This window comes from Bos mutus, chromosome 19 (genome assembly GCF_027580195.1).
Source record: "Bos mutus isolate GX-2022 chromosome 19, NWIPB_WYAK_1.1, whole genome shotgun sequence".
NCBI classification, from domain to species: Eukaryota; Metazoa; Chordata; class Mammalia; order Artiodactyla; family Bovidae; genus Bos; species Bos mutus.
The window spans coordinates 20643831-20658266 of record NC_091635.1 but is presented as its reverse complement, the minus strand read 5'-3'; the positions used below and the strand labels follow the sequence as shown (position 1 = coordinate 20658266).

At 50.4% G+C, this 14436-nt stretch overlaps 1 protein-coding gene across 6 annotated transcripts in view; it reads right to left on the bottom strand.

Moving 5' to 3' along the window:
* Positions 1–11467: 11467 nt before the first annotated feature.
* ULK2 (unc-51 like autophagy activating kinase 2) overlaps positions 11468–14436 on the bottom strand; it is a 59329-nt gene continuing 56360 nt past the window's right edge. For all 6 annotated transcript variants that reach the window (XM_070389575.1, XM_070389577.1, XM_070389576.1 and 3 more), the window contains 2 exons: positions 14177–14312; positions 11468–13607 (listed from right to left, as the gene is read on the bottom strand). In XM_070389575.1, the coding sequence (XP_070245676.1) occupies positions 13549–13607; positions 14177–14312 (195 nt within the window). In that variant the 3' untranslated portion in view covers positions 11468–13548. The remainder of the gene's footprint in view (positions 13608–14176; positions 14313–14436) is intronic.

Genomic DNA, 14436 nt, shown 5'->3' with positions numbered 1-14436 from the left:
GAAGGGAGTGAGGGTGCCAGGGTGCATGGGGCAGGCTGGACTCGGCTTTGCCCAACAGCACTCCATTTCTGACTTGAGGGTTCCCTGCCCCTCCAGTCAGCAGCTGGACACTGAGCCACTAGAGGACACTGGGATTTCAATGACTGTTTACAGGGCCTCTCCTGGGAGCAGCAAGGTGAGTGAGGCTGGCTGCATGTCCAGGAAAATGCAGGAAGGACCTTCTATCCACCCGAGGGCTGAGACTTGGGTCGGAGAAGGTACAGGTTTGCAACCCTGGGAGGCAGTGGGAGCAGGTGGGCAGCTCCCCAAAGGGTGCTGCAAAGGTCCCCCACTGTCAGCTGGCCCTGACCTTCACATCCTTCAGACTCTGAGGAAGCACTCAGGAAGCCGGGGCTGAGCCTGAACCAAGGGCAGCCCAGGGCTAGTGCCAGCCTGCAGCAGCAAAGTGCAAGTCACAGTGAACTGGGCCCCTGGCCTGAACCCTGCTTGGAGCCCCTGCACATCCGCTGGAGGGCAGGCTGCGGCCCACCTGGCACTCCTGCTCCTCTGAGTGTGGGAAGCCGCACCCTGACTACTGATGAACACATAGAGTGCACCCCATTGCACACCAAGTTTAATAATTACTCTAAAAGGGGCAAGTATCTTTCTGTTTATTTCTGCATGATGATCCCACAGATATAGTCTTGTGAACCTGCACAAATGTGATGACTGGTTTTTAGAGACACCGGTTCCTTTCTCACTGAACCCGGCTCACCGCTCCCATCAGCGCCCTGCAAATTCCAACATGTCGTGCCTGTGTTTGTCCCAATCCTTAGATAACATCTGATACAGTTAAATGTGCAAGACACACTGGCAGCTGTCCCATTTTTAAGACAGGGTCTCACGGAACATGGGTTCTGATCCCCCATGTTGTGTTGCCTCTGAGTGGTGGGCACAATTCCCCACCACCCAGGCGGGGGACAATGGGGTCCACTCTGTCCCCTCTCATAGCCGTTTAGCACAAAGTCTGATGTGATGGGACCAGAATGCTCCCTGCTGGGGGAAGCCGCTAGCTTTGACCAATGCTCCAGAAGCCTCCTTGAACTTACTGGTGTTTTTGTTTCTTTGTAACAGACTCCCAGGAATGCTGGCATTTTTGATCTCCTGCCTGTTAACTGATGGCGGTCCCCGGAGGCCCGCGGGCCGTCTGGGCCACGGTCCAATTGGGCTGCCGGCGCCCTGTGCTCTCACCATTTCTCGGCTATTCCCAACCCCGTGCTGGGGGGGCCCTCACAAATGTGCCCCAAGCTCCCTCCCAGGCCACTTCTGTTTTGTGTTTTCCTGGTTCGTGTTTAGGAGCTCCTGCTGTGACAGCCGCTGGGTCACTAGTACTATTTTCCTTGATCTGTCTTTTGTCCGGGGACTGGATTTATGGCATCTCTGGTTAAGATGAGTGTCTGCACAGCCAAGAAATCTGATTTAGTTTGAACGAGGCGGGCTCTCTCCAACCCTGCATGGTTCATCTAGATTTGCAGTATTTTATCATTTACTCTGAGCCCTTTGAGAGGCTATCTTAGTGCACACATTCCCTATATGAGCCCATTTAATCCTCATAACTGCCCAAGGGATAGGAACAATTATTATGTCCACTTTATAGATGAGGAAACAGAAGGTCTGAGAGGCTAAGTAATTGGCCTAAAGTCACACAGCGCGTGAGTGATGGAGCCAGGCCTCACCCAGCATTGATTCCTCAACCTCCTTTGGAGGTTCACACCCTTCCGCCTCACCCATTTCCTCAAAATGCTTTCCTCTCCTGACTCTGTTATCATGTTTCCTTTCTGAATCTTAGCCTTGTGTGTTTCTGTAACTCATTTTTCATTCACAAGGAAAGGAAGTCAGGGTGAGCCACGGTTCTTCTGCTCATCAGTGTTCACAAAGGCCAGGCCCCACTTATCTTCTAAGAGAAGTGTGCAGGTAGGTTTCTGATTCATTTCTGTTCTTCATCAATTCCATCTTCCTACTTTCCTTTTGTGGGCTTCCCAGGTGGCTCAGATGGTAAAGGATTCGCCTGCCAATGCAGGAGATCCAGGTACAATCCCTGGGTCAGGAAGATCCCCTGGAGAAGGGAATGGCAACACACTCCACAGAGGAGCCTGGTGGGCTACAGTCCAAGGGGTTCCAAGAGTCAGACGCAACTAAGCACACAGTTTTCTTTTGTACTTAAACTGAAAAAGCAGGTCCTTGGTCTTTTGTTTTTCTGTTTTAATACAGATGGCTTTTAAGTCATTTTATTTTCCACTGAATGTGGTTTTGCTATGTCCTGGAGAATGTAACATTCCTATTTTCACTGCTTTCTAATAGTTTTTAATTTCCTCCTTGATGGCCTGTTTTTTAGAAGCGTGTTTCCTATTTATCAGGGACCCACTCCAGCATTCTTTCCTGGAGAAGCCCATGCACAGAGGAGCCTGGCAGGCCACAGGTCACAAAGAGTTGGACACGACTGAGAGACTAACACACTTTCCTATTATCAAAGCAGTTAACATTATATTTGTCCCACCTTTATTAGTTACTGACAACTTTCTCAGATTATGATAAACTTTCTCAGATTATGATAAAAAATATAGCCTTCTTCTCTGCTTTCCTGTATTGGTTCAGGCTTTGTTTGTGGTCACATAATCTTTGTAGCCATGCCAGGGACATATGAATGAGAGGTATGTTTTCTGTTCATAGCTGTAAGAATCTTTACCTATCAAATGCACTGATTATTTCTGGACACTATTCCTTTTTATTTACTTAGTCTAACTCTAGGCAATGTGTATAAAAATCTCTCATGGTTAACTGTATTTTTATCCAACTGTCCTTACAATTTCAATACTTCTGCTGTGTTCATTTAACCACATTTTGCTTTGCTCATACAACTTTATGACTGACCCTCCTTATGATTTTTGCCTTTCCTCTTCACGTTTCAGCCATAAAGGCCACCTTATCTGATGTGAATACAGCTCTTCCTGCCTTATTTTTGCTTGCACCTGTCTGTATACCTCATTACCTCCAGCAACTTATCCTGCTGTTTTATGCATTTCTTGTAAATGATGGACGGTAGGTTAGTCTTAGATGCCCACCTGACAGTCTTCCTGGAACTTGCCATCATATTCTTCCCATTTCCTTAGCGCCCACTCTTCGTGTTGTTCTCTCCTCTCTGATGGTCCCGGTTCCCTACTTTCCCTGTTGATCTGTTAGCGCTTCTCCCCTGCATGGCCTCGAAGGTCCCCTTCCTCCCAGCTCTGTAATCAGATGCACACTATCCTACAAGTGAGGAGAGCAAAACCCCAAGTATCTGTCCCTAAGCTGCCCTGTGCCTCTGCTGCCCCAGGAGGCACTCAAGGAATCGCCCCCTTGTCCTGACATTCAGGTGAATCACTTTCCACACTCCCTAGCATGTGTCTTTTGCTCTTTCCTCACCCCTTGGAGAGTCTCGTGCTTTTAGTTCTACACAAAAATTTGGACCAAGTGAAGTATGAATATAAAATGGCTTTTCAATTTGTTTTCAGTTCAGCTCCAGCTGGGCCTCCTCAGATCTTTATTTTCCACCCCTTCAAACATTCCAAGAGGCTCCCATCACTTTCTGGTCAATTTCCGGTGCCCAAAGCTCCGTCCAGGCTAACTAAGCACTTTGATCTCAGTGCACGGCCTGTGCCAGCTCAGCTCTGGCCCACGTCCCCAGGAAGAGGACAGATCTAGCTCACTCCCCTCCAACATTCCCTGATGCTCTGTCCACTGTGGGGGTGGCGGTGAGAGGGACAGAGTGTTGCTGGCAGGAGAGTGAACCAGGGCAGAGTCTTTGCTACTTACCGTTTCTTAGTGCTCCTGGCAGCCTTTGTGAATGTCCAGGGGCCCCGCAGCTCCTGCCTCCACCCAGTTACCAGGAAAGGGGTTTCCAGTCCCCTCTGCCCCTGCCCCACCCTCCACAGCATCATCTGTGGGTCCCCTCAGCTGGCTGAGGCTCCCGGGGTATCAGCAAGATGGTCTGAGGCCATGCTTCCTCAGAGTGCAGTCAGCTGGAGGAAACTCACATCCTCATGACCCAAACGGGCCCTCTGACCAGCCCTCTCCAGTTCCATCAGCTCAGGTGAGGATAGTTCAACAAGTCCCCTGCGTGAGGAGATGTCCCTTTTGCAGGCACCCCCATCTCTCTTGGGGCTCCCCCTCAGTGAGCTTGGAGGGGTGGGGATGCCATCCTTCAGGGGTGTTTGGGAGGGAAAGGCCACAGTGCCCCCGTTAGGCTCCCGACTTCCTCTTACAAGTGCTATACTTTCTAGTTTTCTGTTTCTATGGCAGCGAGATGCTGGAGGAGATGAGGGAGTCAGTTCCCTCCCTCACTCTGGGTGAAGTCTCCATGGGTGAAAAGCCAGTGCACAAAGGAAGGACAGCTGGAGCCCAAGGGGAGGGGGCATTTCAGACTCTGGGACCCCCTGCAGAGGCTGGAGAGTTGGTAATTCCTGGACTGGCACACACGCAGACTTCCCTAAGTCTATGCTGGGTGTGCTGGGGAGGGGTCGACAGCTGCCCTTGGGACCATAGAGCCGCTACAGAGAGCATGGCCTGGTCAAAAGCACTGCACCACTACTACACTAACTCAGCCTTAAACAGGAAGGCAATCCTGACACCTGCTCCAATGTGGATGACCCTGGAAAGCATTGTGCTGAATGACGCCAGTCATAGGACGACAGACTACGTGATTCCAGAGACGGAAAGGAGGGTGGGGGAGGGGTGTGGAGTGAGGGTGTAATGGGGACAGAGATACAGTTTGGGAAGAAGAGAAAGTTCTGGAGATGGTGGTGGTGGTGGCTGTACAACAGTGTGCATGTGCTTACTGCCTCTGAACTGTGCACTTGAAAACGGTGAAGATGGTAAACTTCATGTCATGCATGTTTTAACACAGCAAAATTTTTTTTTAAAAGCCCATCCACATGGACCCAGGAATGCAGCAAACACATGAGCACCATCTACTGATCCCCCTTCCCAGTTGCCGGTGCTGGGGTGGACAAAGGGCAGAGCCAGCCCCTGCCACGCCCTCGGGGAGGGTGGAGGCTCCAGGTGGAGCGGGTCAGAGGAAGCAGGTCCAAGTGTGAACCAGCTCTGGCTTCAAGTGAGCGAGGCTGGACTTGCTGAGACACGGGTGAATGATGACAAGCCGGATTTGGACAGCGGTGACCTTTAGGGGCACAGAGAGGAATAGACCAGGAGGGGGTGGTAATGCACCGAGGGCTTTCTGTGTACATAATTTCTAAAGCTGGGTGGAAGGAACAGTGTTGAGTATTTTTATATATTTCTGAATGCCCCAAACCCTTCATTGTTTACAATTAAGGCTACTTTTAGAGCAGTTTTGGGCACAGCAAATGTGGGGGGAAGGTAAGGGACTTCCTGTGCATCCCCTGCCCCCACACAGGCACCAGCAACATCCCCATCGGTGGGTACATTTGTTACAATTGATGAAGCTCCGTGGACACATCATCACCGCTCAGAGCCCAGAATTGACCTCCTGTGGGTTTGGACACATGGATCGTGACCTGTATCCATTGCTATCACATCACACAGAGGATTTTCTCCCAGGGACGGGGGAGCCTGGTGGGCTGCCGTCTATGGGGTCACACAGAGTCGGACACGACTAAAGTAACTTAGCAGCAGCAGCAGCAGCAAAGAAGAAACATGGGGTGTCCACGCTAAGTGTCTGCTGGTCGTGGGAGTGTTTCCTGTGGGGTGCAGCTGATGAGGGGAACCCTGAAAGCCACAGAAGGGATAACAGGGTGGAATACCCCGGAAACCATGGGCTGGAACAGTGGGGGCAAGAAGCAATGGGTTCGGGTGTGGCTTCAGCAGAGGAATTCATCGAGGAAATTTGAAGGAGTGAACCGCCAGGTGCCAGCAGCCTCACTGCAGCATTGCTGATGAACAGCACAGATCAGAACAGCCCTCAGGCCTTTCAGGTTGGGAACAGTGAGATAAATGAAGGTGTAGCCATTCGAGAAAAGGCTTGAGATCCTTAAAAGGGGCAGCTGTGCATAATACCTTCAAACACAAGTTTTTAAACAGTATAATTTCTATAACTGCATTTTTATAAAAGATGTCGTTTACACAGGAAGGTCATCTGAGTGGATGAACCAAAATGTTAATATAATCTCTGAGATGATGGAAAGTTTGTTCTTTGTAAGGATTTCTGCAACGGACACAAAGTACTTATAAAGAGAATCATCATCATCCACGGGGAAACAGGAGGGGTCAGTTCTCAGACGCTGAGAGAGGAGGGGCCCTTGCGGTGAGGAGCCGAGCTCCCGTGCAGGATTTGGCTGGGAAGCGTCCAGGGGTGCATGAGACAGAAAAGGGGAGCCCACAGGAGGTGGGGTGCTGACCTGGTGACCACTCCACCCTGGATGCTTGCTGCTGTGGGCCTCTTGAGAGCCAGCCTGGAGGTCAGTGGTGGGGCTGCTGCACGCCAGGCACTTGGGCCACTGGTTGTGGTTTCTGGCGCCAAGGCCAGCACCCGGGGGTCTGGAAATGAGGCTGGTCCACCTCTGGATGAGTCATCAGCGACCTGGTTTGCCTGGCGCTCCCCCTGGTGGCCACTGATGTGAAATGCAATGCTGTGCGCCTGCTCCCTAGGTCATCAGCATGGGCCACCCCCAGACCTCCTCACATCGGATTTCCAGGTCTCCACTCTTCTAGGCCCTGACCTCTCAGGACACCACCCACATTTCTGTGTATATCCTTACCCTTGACCTCTCCAATCCACACAAAGGCGATGACTGGGCCCGAACTCTGCCTGCCTTGCCAACAGGGTCTTTCATGTGACCCAGGAGGCGCAAAGTGGCCCTGGGTCTTCTCTGCACACGAGGTGGAGTCGCCACAGGATCAAGCCCCCAGAGCAGCAGTGGACGAAGGGTACAGCGGTGCAATGACATCCATCCTGCATGTCCTAAGCCCTGATCCTGCTCCCAGGCCTCCCCAAGATTCTTCTTAACAAATATTTGTGTTTTACCAATTCCATTCTGCTTAAACCAGCTGGAGTCCTTTCCATGCATGGCAGCTGCAAGGACTCTGCCCCACCCCCACCCCCCGGGCGCACAGGGCTGTGCTCCCCCTGAGGTGGACTCTACTTCCCACATTGACCCTGGACTCGGCCAACGGGACAGTGACAGATCCGTCTGTAGGGCTGAGTGTCTGGGGCTTGTCCTCTGACACTGGGCGCTCCTGAATGGGGTTGGGCCAGCAGTGGACAGCAGAATGTCAAGCAAACCCACAAGCACAGGTGAGGGCCCCCAGGCCACTGAGCACCAGCCATGCAAAGCCAACCAGAGCCATTCAGCTGGACCGCAGAACTGTGAGAATCAGGTGTGTTCACTGTGTGAAGCTACTGTTCTTGGAGTGGTTTTGTTACACAGCAAAAACACACTCATACACAATTCCTAGCAACAGAGAGCCCTCCCGGATACACCCCCATCCTGTTCATCTCCAAGTCACAGGGGTTTTAGCTCCTCCCTGTCTCTAGAAACCAGGCACTTTCTCCTCTGAAGACATTTCAGGGGGGTGTCCCTGCGTCCACTTATGGCGCTTCCCATCTTTTCTCCAAGCTGCCAGTGCAATCAGGCCACCCACCTGTGTCAAACCTTCCCACGGCTGAGGGGGGCCTCCCCAGCCTTCCTAGCCACACACTTTGACCCGATGCACTGACCTCTGGTCAGGCAGGGCCGGTGACGAGAGCCTGTGTCCATCACAGGATGGATGTACTCACGTGTGCAAGAAGGTGCATAAAAGAGTCCCTGTGCAGAAGCAGAGTCGTTGCTGTATCTGCATCTTTGTGGGGGCGTGTCAGGGAGTGGGCTCTAGGGAGCCTGCCTGAGGCAGATCCTGATGTGGGCACTGACCACCGTGAGAGTCAGCAAGCACCTTCAGTCCCCTCCCAGGCCCTGCGAGATCTATACATGCTCACGTAGAAGCTCCTGGATGTGTGACGACACAGGATCACACACGGTGTCTATCTGCCTGGAATGTGGACGTCGCCACTGTCACTATCGTAACCACCAACAGCAACATCACCACCACCATCTCACCACACACCCACCAGCATCATCCTCACCACCACCCCCATCACCACCAAAACCATAAATGCCACCATCATTTTCCACAAATATGTTTTGAGCACCTGCTCTTTGCCAAGAAATGTCCTAGGAACTAGGTGCATTATTAACAAGACAAATTCCTGGCTTGAGAGAGATGACACTTTAGTGAGGTGAGCAGAACAGCAAGTAAAAGCATAAACAGGGTAATTTCAGAAACTGGTTACTGTGCTACAAAAAGCACATGGTGCTGGGACAGAGGACTGCTGTCCTGTCGCTGCCTCCATTAAGGCAGGTTTCCCTGCCACAGGGCCTTTGCACAGGCTGGTCCCGCTCTCAGAACACCCTCCCCTCCTTCCTTAACCTGGGCAATGGCTACTCATCTTTTCCTGACTTTGGCCCCATCACCCCCATCATGAGCCCGATCACAGCAATGACACTGTCCCTCTCTCTTTCGTGGCATTCATTGCACTCACCATGTGGTTATCAGTCTTGTCTGAAAGGTACACCCTGTGAGAGCAGTCAAGCCTCGCATTGCTGCAGTCCCAGCATGGCAGGTGCGTAAGTACGAAGAGACCAACTTTGAAGTCAAACATTGCAGTTTCTTGAAATTTATCCATCAGTCTCTGGCCTAGGACACACCTCACAGAAGTGGAGCTGGCTCCCCTAGACCCTGCCTCACAAAGACCCCTCCTCCCTCCACTCCAGGAAGTCACCCCTAAATCCAAGCATACAGCAACTAAGGGTTGTTCCTTCTGCACCCTGTTGGCTGGAGGCCTGGCCATTCTCACCCACTGAAGCCCCTTCAGGGCCATCCTCAACACAGGAGCATGAAGGCCCCTGGAGGCAGAAGTCAGGGGGAGACCTGGAGCAGCCTTTCCCCTGGAGACCCTTTTGTCTCTCCTTTGGAACGCCATGCCCCACTACTCTCAAGAGAAAGACTGGGCTCACCAGCCCCTGGAGGGGCCCAGGGGTCTTTGGGGTGGTTTCTCTGGAGGAAGGGGGCCCAGGACTTGCCTCCCTGCTCCTCTCAGAAGTGAGCTGGGCTTCTGGGGAGCAGGGCTGAATAGGTACCTGCGTAGCCCTGTAAGCCCCTGCTCCTAGGTTTTCCTCAGGCCCTTCAGTGCCCTTCCCTGTTCGCAGGGCGTTTTCCCCACCAGGACCACATGAGTAGGTGCCCCTGTGACCTTCTTCACTGGATGGAAAAGCAAAGCTGCAAGAAGGCGAGGGATCTGCCCAAGGCCACACAGCATGAGTGAAAGGGGCCTCACTTGTCAAAGGACCGAAAAGATAAGTGTCTCCAGATGCTCCAAAACTAGAAATGGTGCAAACTTTGCATCCTGTGTATTTACTAACCATCCAATGAAATGTTTAAGGTCAGAATCATCACCAGGGCTGTGCTGCTGGCCCGGATGTGGACTGTCCACACCCAGGTTAACTGACACATGGATGGTGGGGAGCACACGTCCCCAGGGGCCTGTCTCTCCCACCATATGCACCTCAACACCTGGCTCTTCTGTGGTTCACCTGAGCACCAGGTACACACAAAATAGCCTGCAGATTAAGACTGGTTCTTACATTTAAAGTGGATATTAAAAAAAAAAAAAGATTTTGTGACATGTGGAAGTTATGTGATACTCAAATTTCAGGTGTGTCGTCTGGTTGCTTTGCAGCTCAGCAGCAGGGCTGAGTAGTTGCCGAAGGTGCTGGCCATTCAGTCCTGAATGGAGCAAGTGGGCAACACGGGGCATCCTGTCCAGCCTCCTGGACAGGACATTGCAGAGCAGATGATGTGTTTGTGACCATGTGGAAGGAAGCTGGGACCATGTGGAAGTAAACAAGCCCCTTACGTAACAAGCATCTGTTCCCGAGAATCCCCCACTTTTCATATCCTCTCTAGACTAACACGCTCTGGTCACAAGCTGGCTCCTCTGTGAGCGACCTCTTAAATGTTGACATGTGCTCAAGGTCAGCTGGTCTGAGAAACGAGATTTTATTCCACATCTTCAGTGTCCGGAGTCCACGGAAGACTCACGTCTCTGAACACCAGACATGATGAAGAGACAGCCTGTGACTGAAGAAGGGTCCCCAGCCTCAGTCTCCCTCAGAGCCCCCATCCCTGGCTCAGATCCGCCCCCCATCCGAGCCCAGAGCCTAGGACCCTCAGCCAGTCCGTACCAGGGATTTTTCACCCTGCCACTCACAGAAGCCTCCAGACTGGAGATTGTTGGGAGGGAGAGGCGAGGAAGGAATGTGTCAAGGGGCCACCGCTGCACGAGGGAGTCCGAGACCAAGAGAGCTGCACCCAAGGAGGCAGAGAACAGCCAAGACGTGACAGCCTGGGAGTGGGAGGATGAGAGGAAGCCCAGGGCTCGGTGACCTCACTCAGATCCACTCCAAAGGCTCTTCAACAAGGACACACTGAACAGCCACAACAAAGATTTACATGGCACATTACTAACTGGCCAAGCAAGGCCCTGGGGAAGGGGACCTGAAGCCTTGGCCCCTTCCTCCAGAACAGTCTGGGTACTGGCCTACCATGACCCTTCACCTGTTTGGCCCTGCCTTGTCCACAAAGGCTGAAACTTTAGGGGCTACCAGTCATTTCCCATGGTGGGTGCTTTTCCAGGTGGGCCACTGTGATATGTCTTCTTTGTTTGTGTGAGGACCTGGCCATCCTGACCCCTTGCCCACTTGCCAGGGCTGGGACAAACAAGGAGACTCGGGCAGCACTCAGGAGCCTCCATGGCTGCAGACTCGGGGCCCAGGGCACAGCCAGAGTCTCCTTGGGTGCAGAGCAGACACGATACTTCCAGGTGGTGCCTGTCAGGGAGGGAAGACGCCAAGCTCCCCAGCAGCAGGTATCCTCCTGGAACAATACAAGTTCACTCAGTCCCAGTGAGAACAGGTGACTGCTTGTGGAGGCTATGGTGGAAGCAGCAAGACTTCCTCCAAGGCCCATGCATAAGTACCCCCATCACCTCACAGGCTTTCTAGAGCCAAGTAACAACTTCACATCCATGGTGTCCAGCTCGACTCCCCTCCTGTTACCTGTGGGGACTGAGCCCACCCAGCCCAAACAGTAACCTTTTCTCCAGCCTCCTCTTCTCGACCCCAGGAGGGTGGAACGACAGAAGGGCATTCTGGCTCTTCCTCTTCAGGAGAAGGGGGTGTGGGCATCATCCCTCAGGCCCAGTGCAGGCCCAGCTCAGGGAAACCCTTACAACAGGAACAGCCAGCTAGCACATTCGCGGATTACTCCTCTACCTGCATTTGTACGGTCCATAACTTTCCAGATGTCAATCCATGAATGTATGGACTGGTCCATTTCCATTTCATGAAACAGATGATAGAAAAATCAAAAGATACACATGGAAACATAAAGCATTTGTTTATTATTGCTATAATCAAGGCAAAATCTGTTAAAACAATTGGCCTTGATAATGGAAATATAATCAGAATCATTATTCCTGCATTTACAGTTTGTTTTCTGCTGTTCAGACTGCAGGGTTTCACACATACACCACCTACCACCTGACTTTTCTCGCACAAGAAGAATGCACTTGGAGACCACTCCCTAGGTACTGATGGCAGACCAAGCATTTCCTCACTGTGAACTCATTCCATCCTGTGTTTAAAACCAATGGGAAAGGGGAGGAGGGATGCACCCACCCCCTTTGGAGGATCAACTGAGATAACCTAGGTGGTAACTGAGAGAACATACTAGAAACTGCCCTTTAGTACAAACTAGAGCATCACCAGTAATGGTGCTTGTCACCCTGCTGGGGGTGGGGGAGACCCCAGCACAGCCCTGCTCCTATCGCCTGCAGAACTGTCACCACAACCTGAAGTCCTGAGGCAATGTGCGTTAACCACCCAGCCTCCAAACTCACTGAGGGAGTTGGTCTGACAAGTCACGTCACAGGGACCCAGCCTTGTCCTAGAAACACCTGGTCAGTTTTATTTATCTTAGTATACATCTGTACAGGCAATAATAAAAAGGCTACTACACAATTCAGTGAGTTTTACCTAGTTTCATGAGTAATGCATGCAGTTACAAATGAGAGGTAGAAACACTGTATTAAAGACCTAAAAATACAAACATCATATAAATAAATGTTCAAATTAACTGCTGGAATTTTATACAGATAAATAAGGTAAAAATTACATTACTTTGTCAAAGTAAAGGAAAACCTTGTTTTGTTTTTATCAGTACACTTAAATTAGATTAATGCCAAAGAGCTTCTGTGCAATTTGTCCAAGTTTAGATGACATCATCTAAGAGGATTAAAACTGGAGAATGATTTGTTCAAGTATCCAAGCATGTAAGTCAAAGAAACCAAATCATCGACCGCGAGGGCACCGTTTCTGGAGGGACGTTAAGGGCCCACAGGAAAATGCACACAGGCTGGAGAGAGCCGCCCCTTATCCTAAGAGAAAACAAACCTAATTTTTCTCTGACTTCATGTAAAACTCCACATCACTAAAAAGCCTAGAGGTCACCAACTCTGTTTTGGCCCTACTGCAATTCTTGAGTGTATCTCTGGCCTGCGATTTGTTCTAATGCTGCCCGAATAAACCTAGCGGTCACAGGCATGAATGCACATTATGCATGCACAGTAAAAAAATGAAAACTAAAGCAGACAACCAAGCAACTTAAAAACATCAGTGAGAGAAAACCTGTAGGCGTAGATGAATAAGAAAATGCAGAGGTTCATAAAACGTAAGTCTTTACCACTGAAAAGTCCACGAGAGATTACATGTGAATTCTGGAAAGGGTACGCATATATAATCAAGTAAAATGCTCTAAACAAGTCCATTGTGCCTCAGTTAGTTTTAAATTGCAAAATCCAATACAGTTATTTTAATAAATTAGTGCAATATGAAAGATTTTGGAAGATTATTAATATATGTCCATGTTAGCTCAAATGGAAGATCTCACAATATCTTCCAAGAGTCATCTTTCACTCCTTCTTAAGCTATTTCTTCCTGAGCTGTTTATGGGTGCATGCTCAGACTCAGACAAACTCACCCCGAGAACTGAACTGCCTGGAGGAGATGGGGCTTTTTACTTCCACGCCTCAGTGAATACGAGGAGTCCCACACTGTGCTCTGGTGGCTAGTACAAAGAGCCACTCATCACTTCATGCTAACTCTCCTTAACAGTAACCATATTGGTGACTCTAGTTCTAAGGTATGTTTATTTACCAAAATCAAACCGAAAGCCCAGTGGAACACTTTTGCATCTGCTTCTATAAAGAGAAAGGGAAGGGGTGACTTCTCTGGTTAGGCAGACCTCCTACCATATGTAGTTCTGGGATTGGTTTTCCTTTGTGAAACCACTGCGTGCTCTTTGGTAGTCACCATGTAAGGGTGGGGCGACAGGACCCAAGCTGTGCTCCCAATGGCATCACCTGACACCCACCGCTGGTCCCGGGGGCAGGCCTGCTGCTGCTCACAAGGCTGAGGTGCTATAGCAGAGTGCTGACAATCTTCTTTCAATACTAGATTTATCTAGAAATAAAATCCATGATAAATGCCATTAATATTTCAAAACTGAGGAAAGAATCACCACTAAGAAAAACCTCTCCACATCCACCCTCACTTTTGTCCTATCTTTGCCCCAAAGTTAACAGTTCCAGTGCATTTTCTTCTTTCTGCCTGCTAATTGTCTAGCTTAGTGCTGCACGGTGTACAAGCTAGATTAGCAAGTCGAACGAAGAACACGTAGATTTTAACAGCTAGTTTGCTAACAACTGCAAATAAGTATAGAACTGCCAGTCCCTGGTTGCTCTTCAGAATGTGGATGACCACACCTCCTCCAAGAGGCCCACCACCACCTCATCTGCTCTTCACAAGCCTAGTATCTACTCCTCACAACAGCTCTGCAAGGCAGGCCTTGTCCCTCATCTCACAGAAGAAGAACCTGAGACCACGGAAGGGGGATGTGACTAGCCCAAGGTTGGGAAACCAAGATGCAACCCCCTCGGGCAGGGCACTGCACACCCCAGGGTCTTCCTGCTGCGCCAGGAAAAGACGAGGAGATGCAATCAGCAAACACACTGCTTTCCAAGTCAACTCACATCTGTGGATGTTTTCAATGTCTGCTGGGTCCTGAAGAATCTTAGTTAAGCCCTCCAGAAGAAGGGCTGCCTTATGATAGCGATAAACAATATCTTCAGTCTGCTGAAACATTTCATCCAAGGCTGCGGCTTGAACCTGGAACCAGCAAAAAAAGACAAGAAGGTTCTCGACTTTTCCAAGAAAATATGAATCCGTGTGCACAATGCAGCTTTAAATGGAATCTCTCTAAAATTAGTACATTTTGACAAAATGATATAAC